Raw genomic sequence first — 21,758 nt, 5'->3', positions numbered from 1 at the left:
TCAAGCAGGGCCATTTCAGAAGATGACCTCATCACTATGACCTAGTTCAGAAAAAGTATAAGTAAAAAGCCAAGGAACTTTTGTCACATGCCAGAGCCTTTCCTACTGTCTACTGCAAGTTTTCTGAAAAACCATTAGAAGGAGTTGTCTGCATCACATAGAATAATTATGAAATGTTTTACTCACTTGAAAAATCATATCTTATGTCTCAAAATGTTTAGGGATTAACAAATTTTTATTCTCTCTCGAATGATCACGTGGAATGAGCCATATAAAGTTTTGCCTATTTTGTATCTCATCTCTCAATGGACACAACCAGGAAACCAGCTGCCACACCAAAAGCACAAAACGACAGTACTCTTTTCCTTCAAAAAAAGGATAAGAAGACATTCTACCTGCTTCCTTCACTACCTACTTCTTGCCACTGCAAAGTTCTCCTCCTCTCACTCCCCAGAATATAACGTCAACTCCAGAGACTTTATTACCTAGGATTGTTATTATCTTAACTGATATCTCATTACAAAAGCAGTTGCCCCTTTTACTTGCACACATACCTACAGACTTTGGTTGTCATCTCCCCCACTCCCATCTACACAGGATCAATTTTCTCTTCTGTACCTCTAACCACAAAGCATATCATCCTTTATGCTGCAGGCACTGAGTCAGACAATATTCTAAATGTTAATTGTCTATCAAATACTAAAAAGAATTTCTCTGGAGATTAGATTACCTTGCAGGAAAAGATATTCTATGTAGGGAAACACCGTATTTTCATTAAGACATACTTCCAAATATGTCTTAATAAAGGATGAATAAAAGGAAGTAAGTTTCAAGTAAGTCTCAGTTCCTACAGCTCAAGTATTTTCTAGACTTGAGTGCTAGAAACATCACACTCCGGAACTCAAAGCACAGCCCCATTCAGGAAAAGTTCCATTAGATGAAAAGCCACAATGAATTAATGAGTTGGAAGACCAAGCTGAATATTTACAGGCTTACGGAAAGAAAGCATAGCAACAAGCTACAAAAACATAAAGCACATGAGCATCAAGAAACAGGAGAACTGTTTGAAGACACTTAGAGAATATTAGAGACAGGCAAACCTGAGACCAAACATGAGAGTAGTACTTTTTTTCCCCCCACTTAAAAAACACCACATAAATGAAAAGTCATACAGAAGCCTTCCATGGTGAAGTGTGGGAATTTAAATGATCAAAACTCAAAACGGCTTGACTGTAATTGACTAATTACCCAGAGTAGCCTAAATGCTACTGAAAGCAGCCAGAGAAGAGATTGCGCTACACGTGTATACGCAGGATACAAGTTTAAGGCACAAACAGCTACATACAGAGTGAAACCTTGTAATTACCTTTGGTTCAGATTAACCCAACAAGTGTTCATTTGGTCAGTGGTTTCCTTCACCCTCCTTGTGTCATCATCACGGTACTCTCGAAGAAGTTTATTAGAAAGATCATTGAATGCAGCTACTGTGATGTCACCTCTATGCAAATCCTGTACTAACAGCTACAAAACAATGCCAGAATGAGACATCAGAGTAAAATCAAAATCAGACTCTCTTTCACATTATGCATTTTTATCATATTACAAAGCACTTCTTTGTGCCTTTTTTTTTTTTAAACAAAAATGTGCCTATTTTTCATCTAGAAGAAAAGTCTTAAAAACTACAGATACTAAGTGTCCTGACAATGAACCAACCAAAACACAAATATGTAAGGAACGATTATATTTGCCAGGCCTGCCAAAGGCTAGAAAAATCCTTTTCTATTTTACTGGCAACAGAAGTAAAAACACTTCCATATTATTAGTAGCATGAATAAGTTTAGATTATGATAATAGTGATGTAAATGACAGCTAAAAGTGCCACAAATGAAGTGTGCAGCATGAGAATTAGATTTCATTGTTTTGTGGTTTTTTTTCTTGTTTTTAAATGAAGAAAATACATTAGATGTGTTTGCTTATTGTGGTAAGATATTCATAAGGTGCCTTGACTTTACAGAATCCTGAACTCAAGATTATTTCTAAATGAAAAATATATACTTGCACATATATATGTCCAGTTCTATCTTACAATCTCTGTACTATGTTTGGGCACAGGCCTACTTTGACTTAAGAAAGCAAAGCAGACCTAATAGTCCATTTCCAATCCCTGCTCACGTAGAGAAAGATGACGAAAAGCATGCAATTTTACTGTTTACTGAAATAGCTATGGATCAGTGAGGAATTCTCACAATCATACTCCCTGCTTCCTTCCATACCCAGCTGCACCCTACATTGTTCCTTCATGAATATATATAGATGTGTATATATATATACACACACACTTTTTAAAAGCCTATTATAGCTCTGTTCTAAATACTGCACTGATAAGAGCCCCTCCTCGCTGATTTGTCTCTTTAGTTCTCATCCTGTGCCACCTACAGCATGCCTTTTTTCTGACAGCCCCAGGACAAAGGACATCAGACTTATTGATCTATCACAGCAGGTTTGCTGTGATATGAAAAGCAGCGAAGATTGCATGGGATTGGAGAAAAAAAAAAAAAAAAAAGGAAGTGTTGAACACACCTAGCATTCATCAGAAGTGGAATACAGGATAATTTTAAATAGCTTGGTCCATTTCTGGACTTACTAAACTACTGTTAATAGGTTTTGATGAAGTAGTACATGCTGCGTCCTGTGGATGTATGATTAAATTTTACTGGTCTGAGGTTCAAGTTTTTTACATAGTATCATTTATTTGATGCTACACTACACTCATTTCAACTACACTTCCAAAAAGACACAGGTCTTGCCACCTATTTCCGTCCCAGAAAGCGGTTCTCAGGAAGTCTGATACACAAAAGAAATAGAGACAATTTAGAATATATTATGCCCCAAAAGAGATGGAATTGTCAAATCACTGCTGCAACTAAACTGTATATTCACACATCAACTGAATCCAGTAGCATCACATAGGCTGAGGAGTCTGGTAGGGGGGAAAAAAAGCGTAGAGGGTCTTACTTTGTTGTCTGAAATCTGTTTGGCAAGCACCTCTCTTGGGGCCTGCAGGAGCATACGCAGACGGACCTCACACTGCTCCATGAGGTGCTCCATTTCTTGCCTCTGCTCGTCCCACTGTATGCTGTCTGTCAGCATGTACTTCAGCTGCTGCTGCCTCACCTCCACGCCATGCTGGGTATTGTCCCACTGGTTCTTCACCTTCTCCACTGTGGAGGACAATACAGAATATGAAAAACCTGAGGCAGACAAATCAGTAGCCAATAACTACCACTTAATTCTTAGGACAAGGGGCAGTAGTATAATTCATTCTCAAATACAGTAGTTTCCATATTCAGTATTTTAGCTCCCCGTGTAGTTTACACATTCACACAAGCCAATGAGCGATGCAGGTGTTTGGCTACCTCTTGTTTAAGTGGGTCAGCATACAGGTAACAACTATTATTTCTGTAATATTTCAAAGGCATTATTTTACTTTTTAAGTACACACATGTGGGAGGCAAATCTGCCCCAGCTGCATGGCAGAGATATACCAGTAGCAGGACTCCAAGCAGTAGCAGGACGCAATTTTAGGGTGATGGCTATACAGCAAGTCATCTTTGTGCATCTACAACTTAAACCAGTACAAATAAATAAATAAATAAATAAATAAATACACTTTAGTTCTGGATAGCTTATACAAACTGAACTAAGCTTTCCCGACCACTGTGTGTTGAAGGCAGTCTAGTGGCACCTGCACTACATTTTTTGGCCAAGGTAGAAACACTCTGGTAACAACCTACTTTGGCACTTTCATTCCACCACAGGTTTCTACAGGCTCATGCAGATTACACAACAGAACAGAGAAGTTATTGATTACACCCCATTTCCTTCAAGTATCCTGTTTCTCTCTCAATACAGTTACATTAGACAGTCGATAAAACAGGCTTTAACCTTTAATAAACAAAGGGCAAAAAAGACAACATGACAAGACCTAGGACAAAAAACAGCATGTCAGGTAAAGCAGTAAGTCTGCCTTTGGAGGGAAATAAATAGCATGATACCTTTTTCTTGATACTTACAGACCATAAAAAAGCGTATTACTTGAAAGTCTATAAAGGTGGAAACAGGTTTCCCTACTACCTGTCATGATGGTTATTAGGAACACTCAATATCACTAGAACTAAAAAGTAAAAAAGCAAATGTAAAACAAACAAACAAACAAAAAAACCCCTAACCTGGATTTCTTGAGTATAACTGTACTCTGAGCAGCAACAGGTAGGCAGTATGTAACACATCAATATAGTTATCTTACCAGTAAGTATGCATTTTTTTTTAGAAAACTAACAGACTTGATACTCAGGTCACATCAATCTTCCACAAAGTAAAAATGCCAAAGGTTGTGCTTAAGCTAAAACCACTTAAGTGAACCTTACCCTTTACATATTTTTTTTTTTTAACCTTTTAGAATTACACAAAGACATTATGCTTGATCTGCTTGTGAAGACCTCTTAACTTTAATACATTCAACAATATTCTGTTTCACAAAGCTCTGAAGAACTGTGGCAGCGAAGGCCTCGTGTCAGAGTAACTGTATTACTGGCAGACAAACCCAATAATCTGTGCAACGTAGATTCGTCAATTTCCACCCACAGGCAACTTTTGGATTCATTTTCAGGCATGAGGTAAATTATGCTGAATGAGAACTTAGAAGAAAGCTTCAGTAACCTAACAGCAAATAATAATATTTTTTTATTTAAAAAAAAAAAAAACCCAAACAAACAAAAAAAAAACCAACAAAAAAAAAGTTACTATATTGGATGAAGAGTATGTTCACAGGAAACCAGCAGCTGCTGGGAGACATCAGTGGTTTCACCAAAACAGCAAAAGCAAAAACAGCAGGAGTGAGAAAAGGCTATAACCCTGTGTGCTGGCTAATGACCTGTGGAGAAAAACCTCCTAAGTGTTTAGGCCCTTCCCACAAAGCTGGAAGAAAAAAATATCCCTGAGAAACAGCTGCCTATAAGAGCAACTTGGTTGAAATGGATAGATATTTGATGTTTACACGGTAGTATTATTATTACAGAAAGAATATGTCTTGATGTTTTTTTCCCTATTAATGGCCAGGTGAACCTTACTCTCTGCACTGCTGACATATTTCTGCTCTCTTCAGCCTCCACCAAAACAGGACAGAAAAACAGTGAAATTCTCAGCAGCCTCAGCGTTCAAGTGGGTTCAATAGGTAGGTTCCAAGCAAAAGTTGTCAGGGGCACCAGTCTGGTATCAAAGGCAGAAAGATTGGAAAGAATTCCTGACGAGACTGTGTTTTTTTGATTCCTAATGTCCACGCAGTAATTGGGAGTGAAGTTCCAGAGAAGGAAGCTTTTTTCTATTTCTGTGCTTCTGGCTATGTGAGTAATTAGGCTTCATCAAACAACATACAGCAGGCTCACCAGAGTTTGTAGGACACTGGTATATTCCCCTCAGTGTTTAAACAGCGAGGTGCATAAAGCAGTCCTGAACTTCGCTTTTCTTCACGAATGTCAGTAGCAACAAAACCTGCAGTTTTTTAATGTTTCATGACAGGTGGCAAAATTTTCATACCCATGTAGGGTATCGACTGGAAGCTTCATCCATGGCAGCATGCACAGCTTCTCTGTTCCCACCTTGGATGGGCATGACTATAGGGGAAACTCAAGTTTTCAACGCAGAGTTCCTTTATTCCTTGTTCACTTTTTTGAAGAATCGAGAATGTTCCATGACTGACCAGATCTCCCTATGTTGTCTGATGCCCACAGACTACATAGTTACTATCGTCCCCCAGGTTTCCACCTGACCACATCATGTAGATGTAAGTAAAGGAAAATTACGTTGCAGAGGAGAACATAGGGAAATATATCTTTCAATTTTTAATTTTAACTGTGATATTTCCTGCTGCATGAATTTTCTAAGCTCAGAAATCAACAAAGCTTAAGAGTTCAAAGAATACATTGTCCCTTAGTTTCTAATTGAGTCAGTTGTATGTTTTCTTTCCATAAGTACCAGTAAAAGAAATTTTCAAAGGGGATGGGGACCTTTAAACTGGCAACTCAATCTTCAAGCACTTATCAGTGACTTAGATGCTCTACTAACTCTCAGTCAAAAATTTCAAAAGTACATACACAAAGTTAATGTCCTAAATCGATACTTTTTCACTAACTGTCCAGTGCATCATAGCTCAACAAAAATAAAGATACACAATTAGTTCCTTTTATTAATAAATAAAAAAATCTTCATCCCTGGGTCCGTGGCTGTCAAGTAACTCAAATTCTTCCTAAGATATTTTGAAATCCCAGCCAAAATATTTACCTTTGTACTTGAAAAAATGGCTATTCAAGAAAAGAAGTGACAATTCTTGTTCCGGGAATTTTCATTAAACTGTTAGAGTGAAAGCCACTTAACTGCTAAGTTTTCCGTTTGTTCAGGGAACGCAACTTCAGCTAGGCTCAAAATCAAGAGTGTAAGAGAAAGATAAGAAGATGTTTTTACTGCCATGGAAATATTGTATTTGCACACACAGGATGGAGAAACTCACATTTTTCTGTGATCACTGTCCTAATGTCTGAACTGGAAGTTTTGTTTTTCAAATTCTGAGCCAACGTAAAAACAGAATCAAGCTGAGGGTGCCGCTGGTCCAAATCCGCCTTTGTTATCTGTTGAGAATTAGGATATGATTTTAAAATTCAAGAAGCAGAATTTAGTTAACACCATCTGTATTATTTGTAGATAAAACAAAACCTGTATGGGTTGCCACAAGTAGATGGCTGTTCCCATCATTACTGTGACCCTTGAATTGTCACAGTATTATAGCACTGCTTTAAAAAACAAAAATATTCTGAATTACAGTTACTCAAAATCCAGAGGTGAAGGTTAACTTGTACAAACCACACAGTTACCACAGTCATTGAGGAATATTTTCCAGTATCTATTTTTCAGTCTCCCATAAATTCTTTTCCTCTTACCAAGCTCTGATCATTTATATGAGGGGTGGGGGGTGGATCGAGAAGGAGAAGAACAGGCAGGAACAATCAGACTATATATACATTGTATAAAGAAACGTAGTCATTTCACTATGATAATATACCAGGAGCCAATATTACAACTATTATATAGTTAAAAGAAAGTGTTTCTAAATTACTGTACATCACATTATTCTTTCAAATTCCAGATTACATTAGACACCCACAGAAACTGTTTAGCACTTGTTTAGCCTGCAGCTTTTACTCTACAGTTACTCATGTTAATTGATATCAAGTCAAATAAAATGAAACTTAATGGTAACATACATCTCACAAATACTGCCCTTAGTCATGGCTCAGCATAGCATGAGCTATCAACAGAAACAAACATTTACATCACAAGCCTTTATGTTACAACTTTTAATCATTTTAGCACGGCTCTGGGAAATAGTTTCATCTAACTACAACACAACAAAACTCATTAGAAACCACTAGAGAGTAGATCATAAAGGTCACCCTCCAAGCAAATATGAAGCTGCTCCAAAGTCTTCAGCATAAGCTATCTATGCATTCCCCAAAATATATCATTTTCAGGAGTTATAGGAGTTATAGGAGTTTCTATATCCTTTGGTTAAAACAAACAAACAAAAAAAGCAGTGCCTAGCTCACAGATAGCTCACATAGGGACACAAGAATTAACAGGAAATAGTAGAGGGGAGAGGAGTGTAATAATGACAACATTTAAAGTGCAGTTTTCAGGTTATGCATTAACTGCAGTTGTTAGTTTGTTTTTTTTTTTAACACATGTAATTTCTTTACTGAATGTACAACCTATTAAAGCGTAAGCCAATTTTCCAATCCACTAGCCTTCACAAAAACACATACTTTCATTCGTGCAATAGTCCGATTGATCTCTTCAGTATTTCCCACGGTGACTATGTTTGACTTGAGCATCTGGTCAATCAATACCAACCAGTCAGCCAGCTCAGTTGTAGTTTTATCCAGATCTGCAGGTGCAGAAAGTTCTAAAGCCTGCTGAGTCTGAACAGGAACTTCCAATGAAGAAGATACTAGCACCACCTTTTGGACATCTGAAACAGAGTTTGGAGGTTTCGTTAAATAACAAGAGTCATGGCTCCATATGCAATTATGGGTATTACAGGGTTTTTTTGTAATTCCTATAAATATGCAGCAACATCTACGGAGAAAGTACAGCAAAATTTGCATTTGAAGCATTTTAACCACCAGAAACTAAACAATCAGGAACTCCTTTTCCTCTTTTTTTTTTTTAAAGGCTATTATTATTTCATTGCAAGCCAAAGACTCACCCAAATTATTCAGCCTAAATACAAACAAACAAGAAGAAAACTTGCAAAGGCAAAATGACGTTAAATCTGATGAAGCAAAGGTAAACAGTGTTTGCCACGAAAGGGAACTGACCCTCATTAAGCATAAAAATCCAATCCTTTTCATTTAAGATAAACATCCAAAATTGTCTTCCTCACTTTTGAATTATGTGTCAGAAAGGTTTTCTCCAGTATTGGCTTGGAATTCACTTAAGCACAAGTAAGTCAAGCTACTGCAATAGGTGGTTCATGGACTTGGCAATACACAACTGTCCTAAGAAGGGACAGACGACTGCTACTTCAGCCCCATCCTTTCTATCTTTTTAACCTGACACTGCAAAGTGAGGAACGAGCTGAACTAGATTTGCTCCAGAAGCTGTGTTTGGTTTTGATCTAGTTCCATGAAAACACTAAGCTAAATCAAGCTGGAGCATGAATATTACACACTTGCCTCAAGCAATGAAATACAGGAGCTTTACTTCACAAACACCCTGTATGAAAGGAAAACAAACTGAATCAAGGTTTTGAAAGGCTTAAACAAAAGTTGGTTTTCCTCCGCTAAATTTTGTATACTGTTGTTGAACTGAAAAAAGAAAAGAGTGAACTTACTGAAGTTCAAGCTGCAAATTCTTTCAGGCAAGGGCTGTCTTTTTTACCTACTTTTCTAAAAAAGAGACCTGGGCATCCTGTTTACACTCTGTATCTGCTGATCTGCCTCCAACAACTTGAAAAGACAGCCAGTGTCAGCGTCTGATACAAGAACGTATCATATCTAGACAGCTTCCCCTACAACATTCAGGAAGATAAGTATCTAGCAGATGAGAAAGATCTATCTGTGTCCCCGCTGAGCTGAAAGACGCAGAATGGCCTTTATTTATAGGACTGCAGAGAGTCTCATGCAGGAGATACTTTACAAATAATTAGCTGTAGGGAAATCTTCTAGGGGATCTTAATTACTAAAAGGCATGACCACAACACACAAATCCACAGGAAACCAGGCTGTCACAAACGTAGCTATTTTGGGTTTTATTCTGTACCTAGTACACTGACTCCTGATGAGGAGAGGCCTAAGCTTTACTAAAACATTCTTCCGGTTCAAAACTCTTAGGGGAACCCCAAAGGACTCCCCCAATCCTGAACTGCAGAGTGACTTTTTCCCTAACCAAATGTTCTCTGTCACATAGTAACATGAAGGCAGCCCCAAGTACAGCGATGGACAACATTTCCTGCTTCCATTTGTCTAAATTCATAGGGAAGGTGTTTCTTTTTGGATTATTTTTGACCACAAACAGGCTTAAACTCAATACAGTTAAGCACAACAGAAGGATTGATCACTCACCAGAAGGCTTTGTCTCTGTAACAAGTTGAGACCGCCCAATGAATGCCTCCAGTTCTCTCACTCTGTCAGGCACTTCTCTGAACACCTACAGCCCAGCAGAGAGGAATTAAAAAAAGTGAGACAACCTAGATCAACAGCAAAAAAAGTAATCAGTTGTTGGAAGACAAAATATTCTACACCATGCTTGCTACAATGGCATGCTTCATGTATATTTCAATGAATTTCTTCAAGGTATCATTTAAAAACAATAAAAATGCCAAGAGGTACTCAGAGTGTTATTTCAATACAATCTAGTGTCTTTCTTAAATCTTGGAGAGAAATAAATGAACTGTTGTAGACAGGTTGTTTACATGTTTTTTACTGCCTAAGCATCAAAGCTATGACTCATTATTTGACTACACTTCGAAGGAAAGACGATGCGAAGCATGATTTGTGGTCATCAGGACAGGAAAGTAGAGAAATAGGGAATTAATTTAAAAAGAAAAAAAATGATACCACTAAATTCTATTGTAGTGAAGACAAATTTGCCTACTTTGCTTTTTAAAACTTTTTAAAAGGCAGTGATGGAAACGTAATATACAAAGGGCTGGGGGAAGGGGGGGGAAATATCTTCATTTTCATGGCTGAGTAGGTAAAAACAGGTATTTTCTCCTTCCCTGAACTATCAAAAGCCCCTTTCCCTAATAAATTCTTACCTCCCTGATCCATAATATAATCCCAAATAATTCTATTCCTTTTTCACTTGGATCTGCAGGCTCTGCATGAAAAAAATCCGGTTTCACTCCAACCAGTGAGTTCTTTTCTTCTCATATGCTTAGCGACACTAAGAACACTAGAATTTCTAATTTACAGCAGTTATACTCCAGAAGAATCCCAGACACACTTGGTAAGATTTTCTCACTAAGCTTTACCACAGCTTGGTTTGGTTTTCTCTTAACTGCTGTAAACATCCAACTTTCCTATACAGCATTGATTTATTGTGATTCTCTCAATTTCAAACTAACACATTACTGTTTGCCTCAAATAAGTGAAATATTTTTGATCCAGCTGTTTAAAAGAAAGGCAATACAGAAGAAAAATCACCAAAACCCGAAGCTAAACAAATCATTCTGATGGACAAAAGTCCACCAGTGTTTTCACTTAGACATGGATTTGGGCACATTTCCTGAACTTGCCTGCATGACTTCAAAGACATTTGATGTACGTGTTACAGAAACATGGAAAGGAAAAGAACCATTCTGAGTACACTACTGTATCGTCAACTTCAGGTACCCGATGCTGAAGAAATGCACACCTTATTCCACCTCACATTGAGGGACTGCAGGCAATCAGAAAGTTTTTCTTTTTCCTGAAGATCAACATTTTTATCCAAAAGCACTTCAGGTTCAGTTCTGTTCAGCCATTCCAGTTTGTCTCCTTGTATTTCCATCTCTTCACTTAAGACCTAAAAGTGAAAGAAGAGTTCTAGACTGAAGCAAAACGCATACATGTTTAAATATAGGGAGGGAAGGGGGAAGCTTTCCTTTAACACCAATATGTAGAAATTTCCCTCAAAATATATAAAAGAAAAGCTTCTATTTTGGCTTCTATGCTCTATCTAGAAATTAAAACATTTATTCAAGTATCAACATGTATTCAATTATCAACATTTATTGCTAACTGGAAAAAAACCCTGCAAATAGCAAAGGTACCTATACTGCTTCATATCATGCACACTGATTCTCATCTCACAAGACGTTTCTGTTTGACCACCTCTGGATGTATCCATAAGGCAACACATTGGCAATCAAAATTGTTGCCTGCATTAATTTAAAAAAAATAAAATAAAATAAAAACTAAGGGCCCACTCCTGACATACATTATACAAGTAAATGGTAAATCGCTACCATGTACTTCCTTTTGAGGAAATGTACTCTAAAGGTATTTAAAAACTAAACATAACCTTACAACTTCATTTTGATCAATTTCCCACAGCCTTCTTTCTCTTTAGGCATGAATGCGCAGGTCAAATCCTGCAAAAAAAGCTTACGCTTGGATCCCCACTGACTTTAAATTAACTGTGCTATCATTTGCCCATAGACCACAAGCACTGTGGAGTAGGAATCACAAATTTTGTTTTTAAAGCACTAGAAAGAAAAATTACAATAGCAAGTACACATCATATTTATCGACCTCAACATTTATACTAATATCTGTTACACAGTTATTATGGAGGTGTGTATAGTAAAATGACAGGAACACAGGCCTGCAAGGGAGATCACCGAACAGAGTATCCTGATACAATAAGCACTGTACCAAATAGTGCCTTTCCTACGTTTTCAAGGGTCTACCTTAAAAGAATTATTTTTTTAAACATGCTATATCTTTTTTAATTGGAGGCTACTCCAGAAGCTCTATTTAGAAAACTCCTTCTCATTCCCAGACTGTATTTATTCCTGACTGATCAGTTAACATCTGTTATTCCCACTTCGCTAATACCAGCCTTTAATAATAGCTCATCTTCCCTATACTTTCTTATTCTCATCATCATATTCCTTCTCATTGTTCTTGGACTAGACAAAACAAGGCAAGCTCGAAGCTTCTTAGCAGATGAGTTCTTCACCCTCCTGAACAGCCCAGCAATCTTACTCAGTACCTGTTCTATTGCAAGCTCACTTTTCCTTAACATACATAACCAAATTTGTGCACCTGTTCCTGCTTTCACAGAACCAAATTGGTACTTAATAATTCCCTACCAGTGTTTCTCTAGCAAATTCTGCTCTTTTCCCCCCTTACTCCAGTTCTACCTTTCACTTCAGGCACCTATATTAAGGCAGATGACAAAAAAAAAAAAAAAAAAAAAAAAAATCAATTTTCACGCTAGTCAGACAGCCAACACCCAATTGACATGAGAATTTTAGGCAAACACAACTGTAGCTACTTCACATCACTTATACACATTTGTTGGAAGCCATTTCATCATGGTTGTTGTTTGTTTTTTTGTTTTTTTTTTTTTTTTTTTTAAATTACTAATTTTTAAAAAATGAGCGAACAGGATGGTTGGATTGACTGCTCCTTCCATTCTTTTAGCATTCCGGAAAAAAATTTCTTTCACGCATCCTACAAATTGACATTTTGTTGTCAAATCCAGACACAAAATAAACAGGAAAAATACACACACACGCACGTACCCAAGTTACTTCAAATGACCAAAACCCTTATAGTTTAAAAAGCAGGTTAAGCAAAATCGGACACATTACAAAGTATTAAAGCTGCCCAGAAAATGTGACAATGGTGCCTACTTACCATTTTAAGCTTATCGGCTCTTTTGCTAAAATTTTGACAATTATAATGTTGACTTGCAGACATCGTCACCAGTGAAATCCCACTTATTAATTTTATCAGTAGTACATCTATTTCTCACTTTCTGCTATGTAGCCACCATCTTCTGGCTAGATAACTATGTTATCAACTCATTCATTACAAGATGCATCTCGCCTGTGTAAGTAACCTCACAAAACCATCTCACACAACCATAATATTTCTTTGGCTCCTTACAATGTGAAAATTCCCCTCCCCAAAAGCCATGTCCTGATACTTTGCACAAGACATACATGTGGATACACATATACACACTAATTGATCTTACCTGTAATTCTCGTAAGTTTTCTTCATGGCTGAACGTAAATCTTGTGTCCAGAGCATTTTCTACATTTTCCAACCAGCAACGCAGCTCATCAATCTTCTTTCTGTACTCTATCAGCTGCTGATTCTCTCCTTTTAGCCTTAAAAAGGAAAACAAAAGATCTACATGCCTTTCGGCACTGAACACAGCACATCAGTCCTGCGTTACTTCTGAAGCAACAGTCACATGGTTTTCAGCGGTTGGAGCCTTTTAAAGGATTCATCTTGGTATTCAAAGGATTTCATCCTCATCATTAAAATGCAAGATACTTGCAAATTAATAAATAGTAAAATAGATGCATTTCAGTTCCAAAGTCACAAATACACTTTCAAAAGTCTGCAGAAAACATTTAACATCAGTGACAGTAATGACAACACCTTCAGGCCTAATCATTGTAAGCCACTGCAAGGCCACTCTCAGTGAAAGTATTAGAAATGTCCCTAAACCCTCCAGGCGAAAAATTCTGTCAATCACACAAAGGTTTAACAGAACTCCTCAAACTCAGTAAATAAGAAAAATCTTATTACATTTCTAAATGTATCAGGAGACATTAAAAACATATAATTATATAAATATAGCCTCCAAAAAAAATAACTATTCATTCCAGGGATTTATCCTTATACTTTTTTAAGCAGTAAGAACAGACGTGAGACCTTATTTTCCCAGATATGCTGAAAATTTGTATATTTATCTCAGAGAACCTTGTTCTTTGAATTTTTGAAGTAAATTTAAGGCTACTTCAAACTGGATTTTCATGTTGTTTGGAAAATACCTGGTCAGATGGATTAAATCATTGCAAAAAGACCTATAGATCTAATTTTATAGTATTGTGGAAATTCAAGGACAATAGAAGTGTTTCAATTAGTGTATCTTTGACAATGCAGAAATACAAATCAAGGTAATGTACTTACAGTTCAGCTTCAGCCAGAGAAAGCTGAGAATTCCTTCCTAAAAAAGTCTGGTTTAGCAATGAAATGATTTTAATAACAAAGGAAAATTGTAAGAAAAGAAATTTTGCGGTTGTCATTTGGTGGGCTGTGTTAACCAGAGGCTCACTAAGCAGTCAATTGCAGGTGCATTTATGAGAAATTGGTTCTAGAAGACAGTTCAAAACAAAGGTCTCGATGTCAGGAAAATTCAGATTAATGACAGCATGCAATAGCATGCACTATCTCTCCCAGAATCTTCTAAATGAGATTATTCTCACCGCATCTGGTCAGACATCCAAATTTCTGATTAACTTATTACCTGTGTTTTCTATCCATGACCTCTGCGGTGATTGCTTTCCAGCGTCTATTCAAACCTGCCAGCTTCTCCTGCAGGAAGCTCCCGTCTGTAGCAGACAGTTTCTGTATGATCCCTTCCCCGGTTCTGTTCAATGCTGAAACACTGGTCTGATGGCTGCTGACTCCCTCTTCAAGTTCCTGTCAGAAACATAAAAGCAACACAGAATTTTATTACTGACCTAAAGTGACTTTGATCTGTGGCTCATAATATGCAGGATGAATCCTGGCTGCATACTATTTTACTAAAACAGGCACTTAAACCATCTTATTTAAAATTAGATGCTGTTGATTTAAGTTATTAAAAGTCTGTTGTTGAATCTAGTTCAATTTTCTAACGAGTGTCATAAAAAGATAATGACACAGAATAGTCTGCCGAATACTACTTAGGATCGCAAGAATTCATTTAAACCATCAGTGCTGCTGGAATCCACACTCACATTTGATTCCTTTGCTCTTAATGTACAGCACTTCCTAGTAGTGCTAACAGATGGTAGGACTTTTTTAACCAGTACTTTTCATAACCTATGCCCCTGACTATTTCTGTAACTTAAGAGCATTTTAGCTAGGACAATTACGGCTGTGCTGCCACGGTCCCCAGACATCACAGAAAATGCATGAAACTAAAGGAAGTCAGAAGATGGCAGGATCAAAAATTCAAATATCCCTAACCACTACAAACCCCTTACACTGTTACCAAAAATTTCATTGCAACTAGTTCAGGAACAAGATGATTCCAGAAAGAGCAGGGAAATGTCCTAGAAGAAAACTCCACGCAGCAACAAAATACAAACTGTATGTTAGGTAGAACTTAACTCTTGGATAACCATTATTCCCAAAAGAAAAGAAAAAAAATCTGATCTTTAAAGTTACGTTTTCTTTTCCTTATTTAAAAGGAAGTAAAGTAGTTTAGCTGAACAGAAAAGTCTATTCTTCCGTACTGATGACTTAACAAAGACACCAGGGAATTAAATTCCAGAACTGAAGTCCGAATCAAAGACATCTGTAATTGGAATCTTCTCTTTTTTCTAGATTGCTTATACAAGACCAGGATCTTGAAAAGTCATTAGTTTAAAAAAGAAAATTTGCTAAACTACAGTTGACCTTTGTTGGGGTCCATTTTTTTAATTATGAGTTGAAAGTAAGTGAAGTAATATACTGGATTTCTTAACTGATTAATGTATTTTTAAAGCTGTAACAAAACTTGCAAAGCAACAAAAATTATGCCAACATTTGAATTATCAAATTATCTCCAACTCATCCATACTCAGAGTCATCAAAAACCCCCACACTGTAAGCAGGAGTTGAGATCTTCCCTGCGACTGAAAAAGAAATTTTTAAGAGTTACAACTTTTTAAAGTGGAATTGCACAGCCTCATTTCAAATCTATTTGTTTATATAGAAAACTAGAATTTTAGACAAAAATCTACACTTTTTCCAGCTTGCTCATTTTCTGCACAAATCATACATACCTGCTGATGCAGCCCAGCTGTCTGCAGCTCCAGGCTGCCATCTGGACCACGGGCATCGCCTAATAACACTTCAGCTTCCGTTATCCAGTGGGAGAGGTCATTGAGATCACAGTGGAACTGCCTCCACACCTCAATCGCTCTATCAAAGCAACTGTTTGAAAATAAAAGCATTGAAAAATTATCCGAATTGTTGCGGTGATAAGGCTGTGACTCCAGTGAGTAGAAGCTTTCCTTGAGAAACAGAAGAGCTAGCGTACAGCCTGGTTCGCCGGGTCCCAGCACTGATGGCTTCCCGACATAGGAGCAGCTGGTAAAAGCCAACAGCACAGACTGTTGTTAACCTCCAGCTGAAGGAAAAAAAGGGCAGCAGTCCTAAGCAAACTTTTATTTCTATCACTTAAAAAATAAAGATTGATTAGCTGCATCTAATTGGTCTGCAGAATCCTTTTTTTCTTTATTATGAAATGGTTCAGATATCAGACAGCGTGGAACATGAAATATGATTAATTGCTCAGATATTATTTTTTTTTTCTTTAATTCATAAACCATGGGGTGCCGATGCCTGGAATTTAATAAGTTAAAGTAATTTTGATTATATAGAACTGACTGTATTACCAGTAGGCCTGCGTAAGTAGGTTTTACGCAATTTAATCACACAATAATTCACTAGGCATTTCATTATTATTATCACCTTTGCAGCCTCAAATTAACGTGTAGCTTAACTTGAAGGGCAACATTTTCTAGCACGGAAGGGGCCGAATTATCACAGTCAGAAGGCTGTTTTTAACTAAAATGAGAGTTCTACTATGTTAACAAACTAACAAAACCAGACCATGAATGTTAAATGAGAAAACCGTGCCAGAAAGGCATAGAGAGAGTGGCTTGCGTTCTGTTTGTTGATTGCTAACTCTATGTTAGCATTATAAAGCAAATAGGACAGATGTCTCAAAGGACAGAGGACTTAAGACAAACAACATGAACTCTACATCAATGTCAATGGACTGGATAGCATCCCATTCCAAACTAATAAAAATAGCCTTCTTTAAAGACACAGGAGGCCAGATCTCCTGCTAATCAGAGGGTCCTCTAAATGGGACAGAGGAAAGATCTCATCGGCAGCCCATTATTTTTGTCTTAAACAATTCTAACAGCAAAGACTCCAGGGTTACTGTGTATATTCAGATGCAATCTGAAATTAGCAGCATAACATCCAAGATATCCAAAACCAAACTTTAAAGAGCTACCATTGCATCTATTTTCTTCCCTAACTAAATTCAACAATCTCAGAGTTCCTAGTGAGATTATTTTCTTCAAAACTATATCTCATTTTTATCAAGACATCCATATTTCTTGGCACATACAGGGCTTTTTTGTTATTATTCTTTATGTAGGCCAATTCCAATAAAAAAGAAAGCCTTAAAAATCTCTACTTCAATTTTTCCACCCTTACTTCCTAGTTCTACCGTTTCAGTTTCTTGCACACATCTCAATTCAAAACACTAGACGAACCTGTAGATCGACCCTGAATCTCAATCTCCTTTTATTTCTCCAGGTACATTTTAGTCTAACTGAACAAATTGTCTCACGATAGTATCTCATTCCACATTTAATGAGAAGAGATATTCTAAGCACTTAACTTCCTTCAAAGTGAAAGTTTTGGGGGGAGTTTTGAACAGATGACTTTTTCAGAATCCGGAATTTTAGAAATTTGTAGGAGAATGCTTTGAGATACAAAGCTTGAACTCCTGCCGTTTCTGTTGTGAGCCTACAGTTCCATCAGGATTTTGAGGAACGAGACAAAGTTTCACTCCGGTTTTGAGCCAGATGCACACGCTGCTGTTTCACTACAGACCGAAAGATGAAAGTACCAAAGTCCTGTCACTACAGCACTGAGATTTGGCTACTTCTTTCTCCTCCGCAGGACTCCCCTTGCTTCCAAACCACAGCGCGTTCCCAAGCCACCAACACTTTCAGCACTGGGGGAACTCCATGGCAGAAGGAGCAGAAACTCGCAAGCCAGCATTGTTACAAACAGCTCAAAGCAGCATTAAGCCCATACAAACACACAAAACACGAATCTATTTTACTTTACACATATGTTCAAGTCAAACTGAAGTCAACCGCATTTAGTTGAACACTGAAATTGTACTTAGGAAAGCTTCTCCTTCAACCTGTGCTTGGCTACATTAGAGCATTTATCAAAGGCTTAACTACTTAGGCTGGCACTCAATCACAAAATCATTACTACCTCTGAAAACAAAATCAATCTTTTGCCACAGACTTCAGATGCTGTTTCTCCTAATTCTGTCAAAATCTCCACCCACTCCAAAATAGAAAAAAGGCAAAGATTATTAAGAAGACAGGGTCTTCTAGCCTTCTTGGTTATACTTAGGGCAACGCTAGGAAAAGTAAGAATAAACTTGGTTAAAAAATCTCCTTAGAAACAGAAAGGGTATAAAAAAAACTAATGGCAACATACAGGATTTTAATATGCATACTAATATTGTTTTCATTAATCAAAGTATACCCTTCTATTAAAATTGCAGCACTCAATATATTCCGAAAGCTACATACCATTTCGCTTAAATTGCTAGTCCAGTAGTCCCTTTTGTATGAAAATCATGCCCAATATTATTCTCATAGAGAGTCAGAGCTTTACAAACTTTATGAAGTTCAAGGTTAATTTGTATTCAGTGAACCCATCTGAAGAGGTAACCTGTTGCATTTTGCCAGCTAATTGTAAACAGTCAAATTACTCTTTGATACACTTATCTTTTTCAATAGGAAGAGTAGAGTAGCTTAACCCTGGCTACTTAATGAAATCAAATTTAAGTAGTAAATGAAATTGTACTTATGCTTAAAGAAAAAAATAATATTAATTAAAGCTTTTCAGTTAAAGGTTAGTGCATGTCACACCTATGAAGACAACAAAATAGTTGCAGGCATATAAATACACATGGGCACCAGACTCCAGAAAAGTTGTCTCCAAAAATGGCAAATGAGCACAGGCAGCCAGCAAGAGCACAGAAAGTGGTACCTAGCTCGCACAGCTATTTCTTTTCAAATTAAAAAACAGTGAAACAAGAGTGCCTGCCAAGCTATTAGCAAGACTGATGCTTCACTGACCCAGTGGCCCAGAATTTCTGGAAGTCTCTGCTTACACAATACCACCAGCCAACTTTTACATTACGACACATACACCAGTGCTACGAGAAAGACTTGAAACCATCAGCTTATGTAATACACACTCTTCCTAAAGACAACTCTTCAAAATACACTACCAAATGTGTTTGAGATCAGATTTCTGGTGCTACAAAGCAAGCGAACATGCCTAGCCGTCACTTCACGCTCTACAGAACTTCTGCGTTAACCATTACCTTATATCACCTTTAAAACGCAAATACTGTAAAAGCAAACTAACTACAGTATGAGCCTTTGCATTTAAGTTCCATAAAATCATTTTCAGTCATTAAGTTGGCTTTTTTTTTCATAGCAGTAATCTCAGTGTCTACTGCTGTTTGTAGTGTGAGTACCTTCAGCTTAGTGGCAACTTTCTGAACACATACTTTCGTGTTTTCGCCAATTACAACTTAAAATGCCTTCCTGATGCACTTTTCCAAGTTTGACTAAGTGGTCTTAAGCTTGTTTTTAAACATTTGAAGTTGATTCAGATAATAAAGCTTTTTCAGTTTAGAGTATCTTCTGTAAGGGGTGGGGAGAAATCAAAGCTTAGTTTAACTTTGGGTTTGTTTTTTTAATATATATTTTTTATTTTTATTTTTCTGTGGGTTTTGGCATAAGTGAAATTACAGCTATTTGATATTTGTGGAAAGGAAATAGGAAATACATTTTTCTTAAACACTGATTTCAATATTCTCTTATTGTCTCAACCACAAAATTTTCTAGTATGGTCATCTCTCATCTTCAATTACTCACAAAGACTATTGGCAACTATAATATGTGCTGTATTTTAAATACCACAGCCTTTCAAACCCCTCCCCTCCTTCAACAGCAGCCTTGAATTCTTTGTTAAAAGATGTCCAACTCAATATTTTTCTTCTGGACCTTTGGTTTTCAAGACATTCACAAAGCAAAAAAATTCTGGTTTATAAACAAAATATTCGTTTTTATAAAGTAAAAACAATCAGTTTCATAAAACAATTTGTTTGTTAACTGTTTTAACATTCAATAATTCTGGCAATTATTGTGTAATCCTAACATATTAAAGCTCATTACCCCCAAACTCTTATCTTCATCTTTAGGGTACATTTGCAAAACGCTTATATTCAAGTACTTACCACTTACGATCATTGTACATTCTATTAATTCTGTCCCATTCCGCATTCAACTGGGTTAGAGCATCTCCTATTTGTATCGCCTCAGGTCCAGATGCTTCTAATATAACATCAGGCTGCTTCTCATGTATGACCGCAATTTGATCCCCAAGTTTATCCAAAATATCTTTTATGTTCTACAAGCACAGTAATAACACAAGCCATTAGTAAAGTCAACACCAGCAGGAAAGTTTTTAAAAAAGGATCAAAAAGTAATCTCTTCAAAATACCATTCCAAAAAAATCAGTATCTACAATAAGAACATGACCATCAGCACCAGCAGTTTACAGATTAAATTAGTTTTACCAACTGAACGGTACATCACACCTTTTTAAGCATGCGTCCTTCTCAGTTTTTATGAAGAGGATGAAATATTCTATATATCCAATCCATTCCCGAGGTAAAGGGGCACACCATACTTATCGAAACAGCAGTATCTTCATTATTAAACAAATCTGCCCCATGTCATGAAGACACTGTATGTATTCCTTCCTCATGTAAAGAATGAGCCACAAAATGCGACTTTATTATGCTTCACGTAACCTCCCATACACACAGAACTGCAAAAGCATAAACTACATAAAAGCTCTAGATTCAAATGACAAAGTTAAAACAATCTATCTCAAATCTCATTGAACTATGATGTGAAAATACTGTTAAATCAGACGCTGTTGTAAGACTGCCTTGGTATTCAGAGAACAAACAGTCCATGCAAACAGTGGAATTTACTTATCTTTTTTTAATTTAAAACAGTAATACTTCTAAAAATTCTATGGTCTGCTATTTGCTTCTTCTGAAAACATCCTATGAATACACCAAAATTTCAAAATCAGATGAAAGACCTGCACCAAAATGAAGTATTTTTAACCCATCTTAACATAAACACTCCTAATTGTACTTAAGGGAGCATAGAAGCAGAGTAAACAGGGACAGGAGAATCTCATCAACAAAACAGAAGAGTCACCCGCTTTGTCAAAGGCTGGCATCGTTCCTCTATTTGTTTTTGAAAACTATTCCAAAAAATATGAAAAATTAAAGCATGTACATAGCATATAGAAAAGCAGGTCGGAAAAGTGGACTGAAATTCTGAAAAGCTTTTAAAGGACCTGTATAAGAGCTGCAGAAACAGCTGACCGAGCTCTTGGCAAGAGGCAAAGCCCGACTACCTCAAATATAAGGCCACATGGACCCCGCTGTGCTTCCCAACCCACGCGGGTACACCTACACTGCACCACACCACGTACAATTCCCAGCTCCAATGGATGTTTTCTGTTGGGAATCTCTGTATCGTGCTCCTTTGCATGCTCAAAATTAACCAGGAGTCAGACTTC

At 37.0% G+C, this 21,758-nt stretch overlaps 1 protein-coding gene across 1 annotated transcript in view; it reads right to left on the bottom strand.

The window, feature by feature from the left end:
* The window catches only part of LOC309669917 (utrophin-like), a 245,502-nt gene that overhangs the window by 215,402 nt on the left and 8,342 nt on the right, over positions 1–21,758 (bottom strand). Inside the window, exons 4-13 of the mRNA XM_082480714.1 lie at positions 20,392–20,564; positions 16,094–16,244; positions 14,587–14,762; positions 13,303–13,438; positions 10,969–11,118; positions 9,675–9,759; positions 7,875–8,080; positions 6,566–6,683; positions 3,016–3,221; positions 1,367–1,521 (exon numbers count right to left, since the gene is read on the bottom strand). Coding sequence (XP_082336840.1) covers positions 1,367–1,521; positions 3,016–3,221; positions 6,566–6,683; positions 7,875–8,080; positions 9,675–9,759; positions 10,969–11,118; positions 13,303–13,438; positions 14,587–14,762; positions 16,094–16,244; positions 20,392–20,564 — 1,556 coding nt within the window. The remainder of the gene's footprint in view (positions 1–1,366; positions 1,522–3,015; positions 3,222–6,565; positions 6,684–7,874; positions 8,081–9,674; positions 9,760–10,968; positions 11,119–13,302; positions 13,439–14,586; positions 14,763–16,093; positions 16,245–20,391; positions 20,565–21,758) is intronic.

This window comes from Vanellus vanellus (genome assembly GCF_965231255.1).
Source record: "Vanellus vanellus genome assembly, chromosome: 3".
Classification (NCBI taxonomy): Eukaryota; Metazoa; Chordata; class Aves; order Charadriiformes; family Charadriidae; genus Vanellus; species Vanellus vanellus.
The sequence above is the reverse complement of the archived record's forward strand: the minus strand, read 5'-3'. Positions and strand labels throughout refer to the sequence as shown.